This window comes from Brassica rapa, chromosome A08, assembly GCF_000309985.2.
Source record: "Brassica rapa cultivar Chiifu-401-42 chromosome A08, CAAS_Brap_v3.01, whole genome shotgun sequence".
NCBI lineage: Eukaryota > Viridiplantae > Streptophyta > Magnoliopsida > Brassicales > Brassicaceae > Brassica > Brassica rapa.
In genome coordinates this window covers 18397536-18416939 of record NC_024802.2, presented here as the reverse complement: position 1 = coordinate 18416939, position 19404 = coordinate 18397536, and the positions used below count along the sequence as shown (strand labels likewise).

Below are 19404 nucleotides of genomic sequence, written 5' to 3'. Positions count from 1 at the left end.
AAATAAAACTTTTTGGACAATAGCAATCAGTTATTTGCGGCTCCACAACCCTTTTGATGTGCTTGATTACTTGAGGATCCTTTACTACCTTAAATCCTAATCGTCTCAGCATGTGCAGGAAATCCATGACTCTTTATTCCTTCGATTTGTTTTGTTGATGTGGTGAAATCATGCGCTTCAAGAGTGTTGCATCTGCAAGTGCCTTAAATCTTTATGCTCCAATAAAAGCTTATCATTCGTTAAAAAAATTATTTTTCTAGATAATTATGTTCTTAAAGGGATAAGAAATTGAGTTTTAAAACTGTTATAAATACAGGTCTAAAACAGGTATTTACCTTAATATGTTTTGCTCTCTTTGATTCGCGTTTGTTCGCAACAAAAAGAAAGATCCTCTTATTTGTAATATGGACTTAAAACGGACTTCAAAATGGCATTTACCTCTTTAGTCTGGTCAGGTGTTACCTTAGCGTTTAACACCTTCACCAAAAAAAAAGTGTTATCTTAGCGGCAAGACATCGTTAAGATACCAGAACAAATGAGCGTATTAAGATATAGAAGCTGAAAACTTAATAGAGGTAAAAAAAAAAACACTGGAGAAAGTATACACATTTTTGAAGAATAGCAATAAGCTAGGCTGGAGGTAGTGAGGAGCTAATAGAATGGTCAAAGGAAGCAAATGTCTCAATTTCCAACGGGTATAAAGATAAACTAAGATGATCTACGCTTTTGTCCAAAAAAAAAAGATGATTTACGCTTTTTGTTTTCGCGGATTTGATTGAAGAAAAAAAAAACAAACTATATCTGAATATTTGATTTTGCTAAAGATTATTCCAATTTTCTGGAGTGGAGAGACAGAAATGCAGAACAAGGCTAGTTTCATCACACCACAAATTCGCTGGTGAACCAAAAACAAAGGGGGGGGGTGTAAAAATGTCTTATGAAACAAGTTTGACCTCACATCATAAGTAAATGGATGATGTTTGATTTGCATTTTCTCTTAAAACTAGATATTTTAATTTGGAGAAGACAACAAGATGGAAAATTGCTGCTGAATGAAAATACTACTGGCTCTTAAAGCAATTTAAAATCAGCCTTAAATTGAAAAACACAGATTCAATATCTCTTGTAGGTAAAAAAAAAATTGAATTCAAAGATAAGAAATAAAATAAATATCAAGTTATTTAGACATGTATTATATATATATTTATTTTATATTACCAAAAAGACAGTTGTGAAACTCAACTTGGTTCCTCGTTTTTACCGGAGGAGAAGAAAGAAAGAAAGTTACCAAAGACATAATTTGTCGAGAAAGTTACCGTCCGTGAAAACCGTGACTGTCTGAATAAGAGGATCAGTAATAAGAGGCGAGAGAGAGAGAGAGAGAGACGGAGACTTGCATCATCCTTTGAAAATGTCGTCGGAGAAGAAACAGCTGATCGTGGTAGCGGAAGGCACTGCAGCCTTGGGTCCTTATTGGCAAACCATCGTCTCCGACTATCTCCACAAAATCATCAGGTTGTTCCTTTTCTCATCCCCCCCCCCTTTCCATCTTTAGGGTTTCTCATCAAAGGCCTTAATTTTGATACTGTTCTCTAACCAGAGGCCTTAATTTCATCGGTAGCTAGAACCTTGTCTGATTACTGTTCAATATGTTCTTCGATTTTTGCTTCATTGTAGAGCAATCTATTAGCCTCAATTGTGGTTTCGTATTTGATTCTGTGTGAAGATATCTTTTTTTTAATCAATTAAAGCAATGTATATAATTACTTAAACTCAATTATGTAGAAATTGGTATTAACAATTGAGTTAACATGTTTAGTGAGAAGTATCTTTAAGAGCTCTTTAACTCCTCTATTACTGTATCTCTTAGGAGCCAGGGAGAAGTATTTTTTGGCGAAAGTGTGCATATTTCCCCTAGCATGTTAGTGCTATTATGTTTTGGAACTGAAATTTGATACATTTATGTTAGGTTTCTCGTATTGTGTTAGATGTATATCACGTCCTTTGGTTGTCTAGATGTTCGTTTGGATCTGTATCCTGCGATATGTCTATGTTCTCACCCTCGTATTGTGTTTAATGACTCTTTGTGTTTGTGCAGATCTTTCTGTGGCAGTGAGTTAAATGGAGAGGTACGGTATCTCTGACTCATCCTCGTTTTTGAGGTTCTTTCATTCTTGAGCGAACACAGTTGTTCCTTGTTTCGTATTCCTCTTTTTGTTACATTTTAAAATACTTATGTATGTTAGTTTGTTAAACAACCGTAATCTTACGAATCATTGCGCGACAGAAAGAAAGAGCAAGTACACAGTTTGTTTTGTCTAGTTCGATGGTTGATGAGTCTTTACCTATCCTCTAAACTTGCAGAGGAACCCTGTTTCGAGTGTTGAGCTATCACTGGTCATCTTCAATTCTCATGGTTCTTATTGTGGTACGTATTCCAAATACACGCATTGACATTTTAATGCGCGTTTTTTCCCATTTTATTCTGATTATTTCCGTCTTCTTAGGTTGCTTGGTACAAAGGAGTGGCTGGACAAGAGACGTTGATATCTTCCTGCATTGGCTTTCGTCCATACAATTCGCTGGCGGTGGTTTCAGTGAAGCCGCCACAGCCGAAGGTCTTGCCGAAGCATTAATGGTAGGACTCTTTATCCTTAATCATCTACGACGCAACTAGATATACATATAATGCTCTGCTTCTGTCAGAGATGTTATGATCCTTAAACCTCACGTTTTTTTTTTCTGCCTTTCACGACGCAGATGTTTCCTCCTCCTCCAGGCCAAGCTCAACCAAGTAATGATCTTAAAAGGCACTGTATTTTAATCACAGCTAGCAACCCTTACTCGTTGCCAACACCTGTATATCGCCCAAAACTGCAAAATGCGGAACGAAATGAAAATGGCGATGCGCTACCTGAAAGCCGTTTATCAGATGCCGAGACAGTGGCATCATACTTTTCTAGGGTACCTTTTTTTTAAATAATTTTCCCATATATTAAGAATTGCTACAAATACTCTTTATTTGGATAATCACTCACCTTCTATATGGTCTGCAGTGCGCTGTTTCTTTGTCTGTTGTGTGTCCAAAGCAGCTTCCGAAGATTAGAGCCCTATACAATGCGGTGAGACTGCGTATCTGTTTATCATCACTCCTACAGACTTACGTATGATTATTTTATGAGTAACGTTTTTTTATATTTTAATTGCAGGGAAAGCTCAATCCACAGAGTTCGGACTTGTCAATTGACACGGTCAAAAACACATTCTATCTTGTCCTGATCTCAGAGAATTTTGTGGAGGCTCGTGCTGCCTTAAGTCATTCTGCTACGAATGTGCCACAGACTCAAAGCCCTGTGAAAATGGACAGGGCCACTGTCGCTCCATCTCTTCCAGTCACTGGGCCACCTCCAGCTTCTTTGCCATCAGGTTCTTCCGCTGAGCAGGCCCTATTTTTCGTTCAATTATCTTGCTCTTCTTTTTATTTGAAAATCACTTTTGTTGTGTGAGTTTCAGCCAATGGACCTATTCTTAATCGGCAACCAGTTTCTGTTGGACCAGTTCCTACTGCTACTGTGAAAGTTGTAAGTCTATTTGATCTTTTTAGTCAGTTGGAGGAGGTGACAGCTTAACTGGGAACTAGATTCCTATTTGTTTTGTAGAAAATATGAATCACAAACCGATTGTAAAATTTATTCTGTGAGCTTGATAAGACATTTAAGAATATTGTTTTATATTTAGTTAAATTGATTTTAACCTTAGGTTCTTCTGTGATTAAATTTCAGGAGCCTAGCACTGTATCTTCTATGGCAGCAGTTCCAACTTTTCCGCATATCCCCTCCTCCGTAGCTCGGCCTGCTTCACAGGCAATTCCTTCAGTTCAAACATCTTCAGCGTCGTCAGTTTCTCAAGAAATGGTCACCAATGCCGAGAATGCACCAGATGTTAAGCCTGTGGTTACTGGAATGACGCCACCACTGCGTACTGGTCCTCCTGGAAATGTAAATCTGCTGAATAACCTCTCTCAAGTTCGACAAGTCATGAGCTCTGCAGCTCTGGCGGGGGCAGCCTCGTCGGCTGGACAAAGTGCGGTCGCAATGCACATGTCGAATATGATATCGACAGGAATGGCTACATCTCAGCCTCCTTCACAAACTGCGTTTTCATCTGGACAGCAGGGGAACACTTCAATGGCTGGTTCAGGTGCACTTATGGGAAATGCACAAGCGGGGCAAAGCCCGGGTCCTAATAATTCGTTTAGTCCTCAGACAACGTCAAACGTTACTTCGAACCTTGGTGTTTCTCAACCAATGCCAGCGATGAACCAAGGAAGTCATTCTGGTGGACAGATGATGCAAGGTGGAATTTCCATGAACCAAAACATGATTACTAGTCTCGGACAAGGAAATGTCTCATCCGGAACAGGTGGAATGATGCCTACTCCAGGAGTTGGCCAACAAGCGCAATCAGGAATACAACAGCTTGGTGGCAGTAACAGTTCAGCTCCTAATATGCAGTTGTCACAGGCATCATCAGGGGCTCTGCAACCTTCGCAATCCAAATACGTAAAAGTCTGGGAGGTAATATCAGTTCACCTTGTCTGAAATAGCAGCGATGGTCTGATGATAAATTTTAACTTAACATTTTCTAATTCATGTAGGGAAATTTATCTGGGCAAAGACAAGGGCAGCCTGTTCTTATCACCAGACTTGAGGTATGTTTAATGCTTAGTCACATCTTTTCTTTTCCAGAGATTTGTTGAGCTGCTCCTAGCAAATTGTAATGTCTTTGTTTATATTTTGACAGGGTTACCGAAATGCAACTGCCTCTGATTCGTAAGTTCATAACTAACTGAAACATGAAAATTGCTTGAGAAATTATTGTAGCTGCTAAAGCAGTTTTTGATTACTCTTTTTCTGCGTCTCCTCAGGTTGGCAGCAAACTGGCCACCAACCATGCAGATTGTTCGTCTCATATCGCAGGATCATATGAATAACAAGTAGTATTCTCTTCGCTATAGCTTTTCATTGGTGGATGTTGTTTTCTTATCACTAACTTCCATCTGACTTTTGTTTCAGGCAATATGTTGGCAAAGCTGACTTCCTTGTGTTTAGAGCCATGAATCAGCATGGGTTTTTAGGACAACTTCAGGATAAGAAGCTTGTAAGTTTTTTGTTGATATATCTATGCCAGTTATTTACTTTTCCTATATATATTTCACTCTCGTTTATTTGAACTTGATTGCAATATTATGACTGGTTACTGGTTTAATCGATATCTGTAAATAAGTTGTAGCCTTGTTTTGACTGTTTAATCGTGTGCCTTGCTTTTTTATGATAACTGTGTTTACTACCTCTGTAAATGCAGTGTGCAGTCATCCAGCTGCCATCACAGACGCTGCTTCTCTCTGTCTCTGACAAGGCTTGCCGCTTGATTGGAATGCTTTTTCCAGGGGTAAGTAAGCACCAAGTAAGATAATATCTATATAGATGGTTTCACTTCACATGTTTCCATTAGCTAGTAGTGTCTGAATGCTTTAAGGAGCCTGTCTAATTCATCATGCACCACTGCTCTCTACATATCCGTTCAATTTAAAGAATTTGCATTTATTAGCTACTGAATCATTTGTTCTTTTGTGATGCCTCTCCTATCAGGATATGGTTGTGTTTAAACCGCAAATTACAAATCAGCAACAGCAACAGCACCAGCAGCAACAACAACAACAGCAGCAACAACAGATCCATCAGCAGCAGCAACAACAGCAGATCCAGCAGCAACAACAACACCAACAGCTGCCACAACTCCAGCAGCAGCAACATCAATTGTCACAACTCCAACATCATCAGCAGCAACATCAACAGCAGCATCAGCTGTCACAGCTTCAACAACATCAGCAGCAGCAGCAGACCTCGCCTCTGAATCAGATGCAGCAACAGACTTCGCCACTGAATCAGATGCACCAACAGACTTCGCCACTGAATCAGATGCAGCAACAAACTTCGCCTCTGAATCAGATGCCACAGCAGCAGCCTCAGCAGATGGTTGGGTCAGGAGTAATGGGTGGTCAAGCTTTTGCACAAGGTCCTGGAAGATCACAACAAGGTGGTGGTGGGCAGCCTAACATGCCAGGAGCTGGCTTCATGGGATGAAATTAAAAAAAAGTCTCTTCTTAAGGTTTCTACTTTCTGCTAATTAGTTTGTATCATATAAACATAAATGCTTTCTTACTTCTTGGTCTAACTCGATTTAGACGATATGGTTTTAGATTTGGTCATTTTGGTGTTTAGTTGGCGTCTTTTCTGCCTGAAAAATGGCATCCTCTTGTGGGTCTGACCATTACCGAAGCCACCAAACTATTATTGTTTTTGTCTAGAGAAATTTATATATATTTATATAAAAGTGTTGTTGGCTCTTTTTTTAGATTATAACGTCATATTTAGCACTCAAAATTAAAAAACTCTTAATAGTCGATGTTTATCAGATTGCAAGGAAATAGAAGATCAAAACCATATTTACTTACGGTCGTGATTGGATCTTAAGTTTGTTTGCAGATATGAAGGATGCATGTACAATGCGATATCAATCAATAATTCTTTTTAAAAAATTGCAAAGGTTTATGGTTAGTCAAGTCAAAATTACACCATTGTCAAACTAGGATTTAAATGCATCTTCATTATCATTTTTTTTTTGTTTCATTATGCGGCTAGAGTTATAGATCCCATTCCATTTAGTATTTGCTCACATATCAGTTATCACTATCCTAGCTAGCTCCGCTCCACCTTAACTTCAGATTCTGAAGTAAAGCACAAAACAGCTTCTTATGTTGTAGCCTTGTTGCCATTTTCCTTTCTTTGGGGTATCAGTCTATCAGATCTCCTTTTGTTGCTCCGTGAAATTCACCATTTTGAATTTGAATTGTTACTATTTCAAAAATAAGAAGCTAGACCACAATTATTGATAAGTTGTCTAAAAAACAAAGAAAACTTAATGATTGATATTTGATAAGACAGAGTAACTATGATGCGCACTAAAACTAAATCGACTGCCTTTTTGAATTCAAGACGACAAACACGACTTCTCTTCTCCACTCCTGAGCACACTCCTTGTCCAAAGCCAATGTGAGTTTACTTGAGGTGGTAGGTCCTATTCACGTGGCACATTATAGTTTTGATAAAAGATGTAAAATCGTTGTACCAAAAGTCAAGCCATTATACAAATTCATCGCAGCCTTAGATTTTCTCGATCGAATCATGCGAACATAACCAAAGGCCCTTTTCTTAAAAGATGTTTCAAGGAAAGAAAATTCCAGCGCTGATAATTTCTGTGTATTATTTAATTCCCACAAGCTTGAAGTTCAAGAGTAATGGCACCATGTGGGATCAGGAAAAGCAAAGATGCAAATTGATAAATACAATATTAGAAAAGCCAAAAAGCTGATTTTCAAAGTTTTCCACTCTTTTTATAGCTAATACTTCTCTAAATAGAGACGCTTTAACTCTTTGTGGGTGTGGTTGGTGGGCTGTATCACTCTTTTAAGATTTTAAAGATTTATTCTCTTAGTAAAATTATCTATTCAAAATGACAAGTAAAAAGCCTAATCAACCGTAAGAATGAGTCCAAACAAAATGAAACGTGAATCTTTGCACTACATTTATTTTGTATGATTATGTAACTGCATGTTCCGTATCTGGCGTCGTACGTACTACAAACATGAATTGTATGACAACAACAACAACAAAAAACATGACTTATGACAAAGATTTGAGAAAAGAAGAAAACGTCAAAAGATGTAGATGAAGATATATCTAATGGAAATCTCGCATTGGTTACAAAATCGATATATGTCTATTAACTCTAACTTGTGATAGTGTGTTGTGGTATCCATAGCTCAATATGTATCTTTTGATTTCTTACACATTTCTTGGATTTGACAAGTTACACGTTTCGAAATTCAGACAACTTCACGACTTTAAATGATCACCGTGCGGAAAAAATAAAGCCCTTCAAAGTGCATTTAATTTACGTAAGATTTTAAAGAAAATTAAATATATTTTATACTCTTTCCGTTTCATAAAGATAAATTTTTTAGCATTTTTATACATATTAAAAAACACATTAAATCACTATAATAAATATATTATTTTCTACAATTTTTAATTTTTAATAATTTTTAACCAATATCAATTCAATAAAGTCAATTATTTTTTTGAAGTTTATAATTTTTTTTATAGAAAACACAAAATATTTATCTTTGTAAAACAATTTTTTTTTAAAACACATGTCTTGAAACGGAAGGATTATTATTCATTTATAGTTTATTTTCATATAAACAAACTTTCTTTGGACAAAATAATAACTCAAAGCACCACATAAAAGCTTAGTTTTTTTTTTTTTTTGAAAAAAGGGCTCATAAAAGCTTAGTTATCTCCTTATATTAAGGGAATTGAGATCTATCTCACTATACTGCAAAAAGACACACACACACAATGGTCTCTGCTTCTCCCATTTCTCCTTCTAAGGTTTTCCTCCATAATCATTCACTTTCTCATTTCTTTCTTTCGTTTCTCTATGTTTTCTTTTTTAATTATATACTTCTTGTTTGCAGGAAACTGATCGAAAGTCCGGTGAGAAATGGACGGCGGCAGAACCATCACGACCTGCCAAGTGGTGGTACTCCACCTTCCACACCGTCACGGCTATGATCGGTGCAGGAGTTCTCAGCCTCCCTTATGCCATGGCTTACCTTGGCTGGTACTCTTATTTCACTCATTTCTATAAAGTTTTTGCCTTATTTCACTCATTTCTATAAAATTTTCACCAGCCTTAAGTTATGTTTTTAAACCAAGAAATTACAAAGCTAACAAAAATAACCCAAGAAATTACATTAGGCCAATAAGTTCTTCAGTTTTATGTGTGTATTTCAACTTCCAACGATCTTAAAAACAAACAAAAGGACTGTAATTTTGTTTGCCACTGTATAATTGTTTAAAATTAATACATATAAATAAGTGAAATTCACGTCACGGGTCTTTGTTATATAAGCTTTTTTTTTTTGCTAAAATCTTTGTAATAACTATATAAGTTACTCTTTATTTCCTTTTTTTGAGAAACAAGTCCATAAAAACTTTTCTTTACTTTTAGGCTTTTAGCTGATGATTTTGAACTAGTTGCAATTAGATTTTTTTTTTTTTTGAAACTCGTAATAAATTGATTAGCAATGTTTAGTTGGGGCCATTAAAGGCACCCTCAACAAGCAAGAGACCAGATGCATTAATAGCGTTCTTGGCCAATAAATCAGCAATGGTGTTCCTCTCTCGAAGGATCCATACGAACGCAACAAATTCAAAAGATAGAGATAACGTAAGAATGTCTGCAACAACGCCATGTAGCTCCGCAACCCTCGCTCCTGCGTTTATAATCGAGACCAGTTGAGCAGAATCCGACTCAAACTTGACCTTCTTCAGCTCCATTCTTTTGCAGGTGGCGACCGCTTCCCGCAGAGCTAGGGCTTCAGCCATAAGAGCAGACCCAACATGTGCTGCGCGATCTTTGAAGGATTGATTTCCCTCCCGTAGCAATTGAACCCATCCCAACCCTGCAACCAAAAGGTTAGAGTTCCAAGCAGCATCGGTCCTTACCACCGTCGCGTCCATAGGGCATGTGAGCTCAGGTTTTTTCCCTCGCTTCCGCGGTGGGTCATCTCGCTTTTGATTCTCGCTCCATTCTCGCGCAGCTCGAATTGCAGCTAAAAGTGTATCTTCAGGAGATACTGAGAAGCCTTCAAAGACTAGTCTGTTCCTCGACTTCCATAGCATCCAGAGTATCCATAAGGTCAGAGAGCCTGACGAGATTCCAGTAGGTGGGAGGCAGTGCAGTGAAATCAGAGAGCTCCAAGAAGCAATCAAATCTACCATTCCACTACATTCCACATCAGCCACAAGAGGTGCTAACCTCCAGACTTTCCGAGCGAACGGACAGTGAAAGAATAGATGAGTGATAGATTCGATGCATCCGCATCTTTTACATTTTGGGTCGATATCAATCTGCCTGTCAACCAGTCTTTCTCCGACCGGTAGCGCACCCTTCAGGATCTTCCAAGCAAAGAGTTTGAGTTTAGGTGCAGTGTCGACGTTCCATACGCATTTCTTCCAGTTGAAGTCAGGTCCTGCGAACTCGTTATCTTGGTGGTCTTCGTCCTCCACAGCAGCATAATACCCAGACTTTGTAGCATACTCACCAGACTTTGTTCCTAGCCACATCAGTTTATCCGGAGCCCCGGTGGTACTATGTTTAATGCTGAGTATCAGATCTTCATACTCAGGGAGGATGAGTCTAATCCTCTGAAGGTCCCACAGGCGTCCTCCTGGTAGCATAAGGTCAGCAACCACCATCTCAACATGCTGTTCATTCGGAGGCCCCATTGGCCTCAGTTGCGTGCTCATAGAAAGCCACGGATCTCGCCATATATTAATGGATTTCCCATCTCCTACTGCCCATCCTATCTTCTTTAGTAAAAGATCACGCCCCACCAAAACACTCCGCCAACCATGAGACATAACTGAGGGAGGGGAAGCTTCCAGGAAGTTGTTTTCCGGGCAGTATTTGCCAAATAAGGTCTTGCCGAGTAAGCTCTCCGGGTTTTCTAGCAATCTCCATCCTATTTTGGCCAGCAGGGCATCATTAAATTTCTGAAAATCCCGGATGCCCAGCCCACCTGAGGCTTTTGGCTTTGATATCCTTTCCCAAGAGACCCAAGCCATCTTCTTTTTCTCCTCATTATCGTCCCACCAGAACCGAGTAACTACAGATTGAATTCTCTTGCAAAGCGAGATAGGTAACTTGAAGCTAGACATAGCAAAAGAGGGCGTTGGAGATAGTACACTTTGCAGCATAACAAGCTTACCCGCAGAGGAGAGGAACTTGGTAGACCATCCTCTAGCTTTTTGTTGGATCCGGTCTATGATAGAGGCGAATAGGTCTCGCTTACGTCGTCCAAATTGCTCGGGAAGCCCCAAATACTTGCCCATACCCCCATCCTTTTGTATTTTCAGTTCGTTCTTCACCATCTCCTTCAGCTCAGCAGGGGCTTTATTTGAAAACGTGATGCTCGATTTGTCCACATTAATCGACTGGCCTGAAGCTTCTTCATATTTTCGCAAGATATCATTGAGCGTTTTGCAGTTTCCCTTATTGGCATGTAGGAAGAACATTGTATCATCCGCGAACAAGAGATGAGAGATGCGAGGACATCCCCTAGCCACCTGGAGGCCGTTAAGATCTCCATTTTCTTGCGCTTTGTTACATAATCCCGAGAGGACTTCACTACACATTATAAATATGTAGGGAGAAAGAGGGTCGCCTTGGCGGATTCCTCTGCTCGGTACTACCTTCCCTCTAGGCAAGCCGTTAATGAGGAAGGAGTATGTAACTGTCGAGATACATTGCATGATTGCTCGAATCCAATCTCGGTGGAATCCCAACCGAGAGAGAACTAACGCCACAAAGTCCCACTCGAGACGATCGTAGGCCTTACTCATATCTGTTTTAACCGCCATCGCACATCTCTGTTCCGCTTTAGATGTTTTTAGAAAATGAAGTACCTCATGAGTGATAAGGATATTATCACCAATTGCTCGTCCTGGGACGAAGGCCGACTGGTTTTCGGAGATAAGTCTATCCATGTGGGGTTGTAGCCTGCGGGTGAGAATCTTTGAGTAGATTTTGTAATAGACATTACACAGTGCGATGGGCCTATAATCCGAGACTTTCTGCGGGTTTTTAATCTTGGGGATCAGTCGTATGTTCGTATCATTCACATCCTCTGGCAGCGGCATACCACAAAAGAAACCCTGTACTTCCTTGACAATGTCCGATCCAATCCTCTCCCAGTGGGTGTGGAAGAAGCCCGCAGAGAAACCATCAGGCCCGGGAGCCTTCTCCGCGTTGATAGAGAACGCTGCTTCCTTAATTTCCAGAGCCGTGGGGATTGCGGTGAGCAGAGCATTATCCTCGTCTGAGATGATTGGGCTGAGGGCCTGGTTAACTATCGCTTCTCGCTCTCCAGGCTTTGATGTGAAAAGGTTATTGAAATAGCCTCCAATGACATTCACAATCTCTTCTTCCTTATACACTAAACCACCCTCTTCATTTTCCAGTACCGAAAAGGCATTTATCCTTTTTCTCACTTTTGTTATGGCGTGGAAGTAGCCGGTGTTACGATCGCCCAACTTTAACCAAAGTAGTCGGCTACGCTGTTTCCAAAATTCTTCCTCTTCTGAATAAGCTGCATCGAGCTGTTTGGTGATATCTTGGATCAGCGTTATATCATTGGCCCTGCTCGAAAGAGCGACATTCAATTCCCATTTCTTCTGCTCTATCAGCATCTTGCTATTTCTTTGCTGCGTGCGGTTCCACGCTGAGATTGCACTCCTTGCATTTGCCAGCTTTTCCATGACCGAGGAGTTGTGGTCGCCTAGCCAGGCCTCGGTAATCACCTTCTTTGCTTCTTCATTCTTGCAAAGCCTCCTATCGTAACGGAATTGGCCCCTCCTCTTTTTACCTCCCTTATCAAAGAAGGAGATCAATGGCATATGATCAGAGCCCTCATAGCCTAAGTACTGGCATCTAGCGGTTGGAAAGTTTTCTGCCCAGCGGGTATTTGCTGCTGCCCTATCAAGTCTGCATCTAACAAGGTAATCACCTCTCTGTCCTCTCCAAGACAATGGATCACCAGAATGCTGTAGATCATATAGATCTCCTTCCGAGAAGAAGGTACGCATATCCGCAAAGGATCCTTCTGGTCGTTCGATGCCTCCATCTTTTTCATCGCTGCACAGAATGTCATTCATATCGCCTGTGATGAACCAGGGAGCGTCCCGGGCCTGAGCAACCGAGAGGAGATGATCCCATAACACTTTTCGTTGCTTTTTATCGGTACTCCCATAAACAAAAGAAGCATAAAAGGACTTTCCTTCAAATTCCACCAAAGTGTCAATTACATTCGGGTTAGAGTCAAGAATTTGAAGATTTAATTCTTGCTTCCAGAACAGTCCTAGTCCTCCAGCTCCATGACCCGTAGGCGGTATTAGGTGATAGCATTCGTATCTCAAATACTCCAGCTTCTTGAGTACGAATTCATTGGGGTTTTTTGATTCCATGATAAAGAGAATATCGGGGTCAAACGTTTTCGATATCTCTCCGAGTCTGCGAACTGTCCGGGGATTCCCCAACCCCTGACAGTTCCAGCTTGCGATGGCTAAGGAGCGGGAGTGGAATGGATCCGAAAATCCATCCGACGCCTACTAGACCTTGGAATCATGTTAACGATTGGGAGATTATCAGAGTTTGTTGCATCATCATCGTGGGGAATCCCACCACGAGATGGCTCTCCTCCACTTTTGCTCCCTCGTGTTGAGTTTTCAGGCCGAGTGGATTCAACATGTAGTTTTTTGCGGACATTAGGCGGTTTGGTTTGTTGCACTTTTCTCTTTCGCGTGCTGGTTCCCAGTACCCCCGCTGGACTTTCCCGGATTTTCCTTGGCCCCGGAGGACGTCCTGGTTTCCTCTTTGCCACTGTCCCCGTGTCCTTAATTGCCCTTGTAGCCGGGGAGGTGTTGGCCTCAGGTTGAGGTCCTAGTCTGTTCAAAATTGGGAGGCGCATGTTAGCATTGCTATTGGCATTTGGTGGAGTGTTCCTATCCAGGTCAGAGATTACTGGGCCCAATCTGCTGTTAGCTGAAACTCTCTCCGTTGATGGGATCAAAGGTGGACTTTGTCTACTCGCACACGCACCCGGTATACCAAGCCTATTGGAAACTGGAACTCTGTCTAAGGGCTGCTTCAGGGGAGATTCCTTCTCGGGGTCAGTAGTCGATATTCGACCCAGGGATGTTCTGACAACCAGAGCAGCATTCGCTTCCAATTGACCCTGAGCTTCCGCTTGTATTAGTCTCTCCCGGCGGGCTGCACTCTCCGCGGGATCAGTGCAGTTGGCATATTGTAAAATAGCTCCTCTGACTTCCTCCACTGCGACCGTAGATTTGTCTCTAGAGAGATTAATCTGCCTGGTCCCCAAGGGAGTCTCCTTATGCCCTATATGTGGGTTGTCTCTTGCGGCCGCTTGTTCCATACGGAAGTCATCCTCTTGCCTGGGTGGAGGAGTATTCAGATTATCATTATCAGCTGACTGGCGCTGCCAGCCAATTCTAGGCGATATAGCAGAGTGGGACTCCCCACGAAAGTTTCTGAAATTGTCATGGCACTGATCCTCAGAATTCCTTGAGTAACGCTCTTCGTTTCGGCGGGGAGGGTTGCTATGATATCTATCTCTTGGTTGCCATTCCTGCCGAGAGCCTGCTCTGTTTCTCTGAGATGGGACCGAGCCTACACCTCTAACTGACGGCCGGTCAGCGTGACGATGAGCGGGTCTAGCATGGCCTCTAGAACGATCACTCCCTCGAGACTGGGAGTCTCTAGCTCGTGATGCATCATAGTTGTTTCTTGAGCCCTGATAGGTATGGTGAGTATCTAGGCCTTTATTAGGTAGAGCTCCTTCATGTGACGCCATTAGTGCTTTCTTTTCGTGTTTTGCCTCAAGGCAGTCACGGACAGCATGGTCAAGTCTGCAGCACTTTTCACAGTGTTTGTCTAACTTCTCATAGACTAACTGTGCAGTGACTTCATCTCCATTAGGATACTCAACAATGGTGGATTTAATAAGAGGGAGTCTCCCATTAATGTGCACCCGAATGCGCATCGTCAGAGCGGTAATTTCAGCAGTTTCAAAAGTTCCCAAATCCTTCCCAATGCCTTGGGCCGCTTCATCCGTCCAGAGGTGAACTGGAATGCCTTGGATCTTAATCCAAAACGGAATCATCGACGGGAAGTTTGGTGAAGTAGTAGGTATCCACCTTTCAAGGATAATCATCCAGCGGGCATAGTGATAAGGTTGCTTTTCTAGTACTGTGAGGAGGTCAGATTCCCGTTCGAACTGAAATTGGAACATGCCAGAGCCCAAATCTGAGCCGACTGGTGCAATATCCGTTTTCCAGTGGTCTATGAAAAACGGTATTAGTGACCACACTTTCTGGGCAGTAGGGTTTGTTACTCTGCCTATAAGCGTAAGGGAATGTTTCTTGAGCAACGCTGAGTTATCGGGTTCTGATAGACGAACCCTAGCAGTTCGAGGGGCTGGGTGGTGAGCAAGGACCGCCGCCTTTCCTTTCTCCGCAGTCGAGAGTCTTCGATGCATAGTTACTAAACTGGGTAAGAGCACACCGCACACCTTCTTCTCTCTTAACCCGTCTCAGTTTGTAGGACCGTGTCGTCTTTTAGTGGAGAGAGCTAAGCTAACCAGCTTGAAAAGATACAAATCGATAAGGCCAGTACTCACTGGTTGAATTTTTCACAGACGAGCTACCTGCTCAAGATCCCAAGAGCCAGTGGTCCGATGCTTCTAAGAGAAGACAAATAACATAGCCAACAAACAGAGTCTTGCTAGAAGCTTCATGTTTGCCTCCGTAGATGAAATTACCGGCGAGATGAGGCGGAGCAGACGGTCCCTCCGACCCGGGTCGGGGGAAGAACCCGGCGGTTAACTCTCAGCTCAGAGGATGGACCGGTAGTTTATTCTAAAGGTGGGAATAATTTGAAAAGAGATCGATCTTTTGCAGCAGATCTGTCCGAAACTGGAAAGGGACCCGCGGGTAAAGAGTGGCTTTTTCAAAGTCAATACGGTTAAAAACCTTTCTCTACAACTGTGCCTGGGAGAGAAAAAGTCCTACCGTCTACGGTTTACAAGAAATAAACGTCTACAGTTGCAATTAGATTCAGATATAAGAATATTCATATAGAACATGTAAATGAGAAAAGAGAGAAAAACAAGAAGCAAATGCACTATAAGCTGATGGTGACTTTGAAAGTGGTTGTAATTAAACTCAGATATAAGAAGATTCACAGAACATGCAAAAAAAAAAATCCCCCTTTAAGATGATTATTTTGAACTAGTTGCATGCAACAACATTCAAAGTTAAGAACATCCATATATAGAGCATGCAAAACCAAAAAAAAAGGAAGTAAATTACATTTTAAGATGATGATTTTGAATTAACTACTTGCAACAAATTTCAGATATAAGAAGAGATTAATTGAACATGCAAAAAAGCAGAAGAAGAGTCGATTGTATTTTTTCTTTTGTTGGTTTGGAAAAAAAAAACAAGGTAACTGATGTGTGGTGGAAACAGGGGACCAGGGACATTAATGTTGGTACTGACATGGGGACTGACCCTAAACACGATGTGGCAGATGGTACAGCTCCACGAGTGCGTACCGGGAACCCGGTTTGACCGGTATATTGATCTAGGCCGGTACGCTTTCGGCCCAAAACTCGGCCCATGGATCGTCCTCCCGCAACAGCTCATTGTTCAGGTCGGGTGCTGCATTGTTTACATGGTGACTGGTGGCAAGTGCTTGAAGCAGTTCGTGGATGTCACGTGCTCCACCTGCACTCCAGTGCGACCAACGTACTGGATCCTCGCCTTCGGTGGGGTCCACTTCCTCCTCTCCCAGCTCCCTAACTTCAACTCCGTCGCCGGCGTCTCCTTAGCTGCCGCAGTCATGTCCCTCAGGTCACTCTCTCACACCATTTTTTTTGTCGGCTATCTTACAGCTGCATGTATCATTGTGATGCATTACCATATAATTTTGTTAGTAGATTATTTTTCAGTTTTTGAAAAAATGACATGAAATCGCATGCAGTAACGTGTTGTAACAAAATGTTAGAACTATATATTCCCTTCTTATTAAAAAAATTTGATGTTCTAGATTTTGTCGTTGTATTTGAAAAATTGATGTGTTAGATTTTAACTGATGTATTTTAAATTAAAAAATATTTTTTAAAAATATATATAATTGATTGAACTCTATTGGAAAGCAAATAAAATGCTAAACTAACTAAAAGTAAAACGAGAAAGTAATAAACAAAACCAAGTATATGATTCTACTTGTGAATAACTTTAAATATTATTCCTTCAAACACAAAAAGAGTATTATTTTATACAGTTCAAAATTATTGGACTAGAACTATTTGTATAGGTTATAACAATAATAAGTTCAATTAGCGTGGTCACTGAATGCTTAGCATCTAGTTTTTTCTTCTGTTTTGTGTTACATGTAAATTACTCTGTATAACCCACAATATTTTGTAGGTTTAGAAACTTCTAAACCAAATATTCTAATTAGCAAAGCAGCGAAACATTTAGATTACATCATTTTCAACATTACCTTGGAATTTTTTTTTAATATAAATTACATCAACTAGAGTACTAGACCAATTGTCTATACGAGCCAAAAAGTTCTGGTCCACATTATATTTTAGATCAATGATTTTACAGAAGTTAACTAGGTCAAGACTGATCATACTTTGTAACATATGTTATGTACTACAGCTACTCGACGATAGCGTGGGCAGGAAGTATCGCACATGGAAGACTGCCTGACGTTAGCTACGGTTACAAAGCTACGAGTCCAAGTGAATCCACGTTCCGAATCTTCAATGCCTTAGGTCAGATCTCATTCGCTTTCGCGGGTCACGCGGTGGCTCTAGAGATCCAAGCAACGATGCCTTCGACTCCTGAGAGACCATCAAAGGTGCCCATGTGGCAAGGAGTGATGGGAGCTTACTTTGTCAACGCCATTTGCTATTTCCCGGTAGCTCTAATCTGCTATTGGGCCTTTGGTCAAGACGTAGACGACAATGTGCTGAATAATCTACAGAGACCAGCTTGGCTTATTGCTTCTGCTAATCTCATGGTTGTTGTTCATGTCATTGGTAGCTACCAAGTGTTTGCTATGCCTGTCTTTGATCTCTTGGAGAGGATGATGGTTAATAAGTTTGGTTTTAAGCATGGAGTTGTTCTGAGGTTTTTCACTAGAACTATCTATGTCGGTAAGCCTTAATTTTTGTTCATCATGATATGTCTAATTAAGAATTTAATTATAATCAGCTGAATCTCTGTGATTGGAAATGGCAGCGTTTACATTGTTTATTGGAGTGAGTTTCCCCTTCTTTGGAGACCTTCTAGGGTTCTTTGGAGGATTTGGCTTTGCACCCACTTCCTTCTTTGTAAGTACACTGTAATAACTACATCTTCATATATGAGTACATGGTTATGATGAAGATAAGTCATTACTAATTTTTTTTATGTATTTATAATGACGCTGCATGCATGCAGCTCCCAAGTATAATGTGGCTTATCATCAAGAAACCAAAGAGATTCAGTATCACGTGGTTGGTCAACTGGGTAAACATCTATATCTACCTATTTTTCATTCGTATACATAACCTTTTGAAGATCAGCAATGTCTTTTCTTTTTTTTTTGAAGATGAGCAATGTCTATATCATTGATTTATCTATCTTTTTTTTGTATTGCGGCAGATCTCCATCATCGTAGGGGTGTTCATAATGCTGGCATCAACAATTGGAGGACTGAGGAACATCATTGCAGATTCTTCGGCTTATAGATTCTATGCTTAGTATTGAATTGAGAGAACTTATACACTAAATTATTGATCATTGGGTCATCTAATTATAAGTGTAGGACTAAACCATATAAAATGGTCAGGCGTGTCGAGTTAGAGATCTGCTACTTTTTCAATAAAACATAAATGCTAGTTCAATATTTATCTTCAATGCGATTGATCTTTCATCCACACTTATCCTGTCATATTTATAGAGCTCTAACGCAAAAGCTGTCAATCCTTTGGTTTTGATACCATGCTTACCAAATCCATTGTCAGTAACAGAATGAGAACAATATCAATATATATCTGTCATGTCTCACAAGCATTGCATAGTATGGTCCAGACTGTAAGAATTGTCCACTTACATCACCCGTTGAGTTTGTCTTTGCAATAACTTTGCTCTTTGTTGATATAGTAAAACCATATTTTGAATCAAATACCATATTGTTACTAGATCATATGGCTTTCTCTTCAGTCTTCATATGCATTCACAATTTCACATAGGCATGGGCATTCGGGGTCCCAATCGGGTTTCGGTTTTATCCATTCGGATTTCGGTTTTTCGGGTTTATCAAAATCAACCCCATTCGGGTTATATAAAAGTTCGGTTCGGGACCGGTTCGGGTTCTATCGGATTCGGGTCAGGGTTAGTAAATTTCAAAGAACCGGTATAACCCATTGTACTTTTGGGTTCGGGTCCCAATCGGTTCTTCGGTTTAAAAATACATGTTTTGTACCTATTTGTAACTAAAACATAAAAGAATTCGGTTCTTCGGATTTAAAATACATGATTTGTACATATTTTAATAGCCAAAACATAAGTAAAATCGATTCAAAAATAAGAAAAAAATCAAACGTGATCACTCAAAATCAAGCGAAAGATAAAC

At 40.5% G+C, this 19404-nt stretch overlaps 2 protein-coding genes across 3 annotated transcripts; both read left to right on the top strand.

Moving 5' to 3' along the window:
- The first annotated feature begins 1276 nt into the window (after nt 1-1276).
- LOC103835463 (mediator of RNA polymerase II transcription subunit 25) lies at nt 1277-6396 on the top strand. 2 transcript variants are annotated; one of them, XM_009111642.3, is made up of 15 exons: nt 1277-1515; nt 2099-2129; nt 2365-2428; nt 2508-2638; nt 2761-2964; nt 3057-3122; nt 3210-3426; nt 3514-3581; nt 3783-4577; nt 4658-4711; nt 4804-4832; nt 4928-4996; nt 5076-5160; nt 5365-5466; nt 5652-6396. In XM_009111642.3, exons 1-15 carry the CDS (start codon nt 1412-1414, stop codon nt 6144-6146), a joined length of 2514 nt encoding a protein of 837 aa, XP_009109890.1. In that variant the 5' UTR covers nt 1277-1411; the 3' UTR covers nt 6147-6396. The 2 variants fall into 2 exon arrangements, with proteins under 2 accessions (XP_009109890.1, XP_009109891.1); XM_009111643.3 differs by having other exon boundaries at nt 1278-1515; nt 5365-5451.
- A 241-nt stretch (nt 6397-6637) lies between these two features.
- Nucleotides 6638-18706, top strand: LOC103835462 (lysine histidine transporter-like 6). The gene is made up of 7 exons (XM_009111641.3): nt 6638-8516; nt 8603-8748; nt 16239-16622; nt 17442-17941; nt 18027-18118; nt 18228-18296; nt 18432-18706. Exons 1-7 carry the CDS (start codon nt 8484-8486, stop codon nt 18528-18530), a joined length of 1323 nt encoding a protein of 440 aa, XP_009109889.2. The 5' UTR covers nt 6638-8483; the 3' UTR covers nt 18531-18706.
- Nucleotides 18707-19404: the final 698 nt, after the last annotated feature.

What these genes read in the sequence shown, in the direction of transcription:
- LOC103835462 (XM_009111641.3), top strand. Translation starts at nt 8,484, where the DNA reads ATGGTCTCTGCTTCTCCCATTTCTCCTTCTAAG. An exon ending in GCCGCAGTCATGTCCCTCAG is followed by an intron (nt 16,623 to 17,441) that starts GTCACTCTCTCA and finishes TATGTACTACAG; the next exon opens with CTACTCGACGATAGCGTGGG. An exon ending in TCACGTGGTTGGTCAACTGG is followed by an intron (nt 18,297 to 18,431) that starts GTAAACATCTAT and finishes GTATTGCGGCAG; the next exon opens with ATCTCCATCATCGTAGGGGT.
- LOC103835463 (XM_009111642.3), top strand. Translation starts at nt 1,412, where the DNA reads ATGTCGTCGGAGAAGAAACAGCTGATCGTGGTAGCGGAAGGCACTGCA. An exon ending in GCAGTGAGTTAAATGGAGAG is followed by an intron (nt 2,130 to 2,364) that starts GTACGGTATCTC and finishes CTAAACTTGCAG; the next exon opens with AGGAACCCTGTTTCGAGTGT. An exon ending in TTCTCATGGTTCTTATTGTG is followed by an intron (nt 2,429 to 2,507) that starts GTACGTATTCCA and finishes CCGTCTTCTTAG; the next exon opens with GTTGCTTGGTACAAAGGAGT.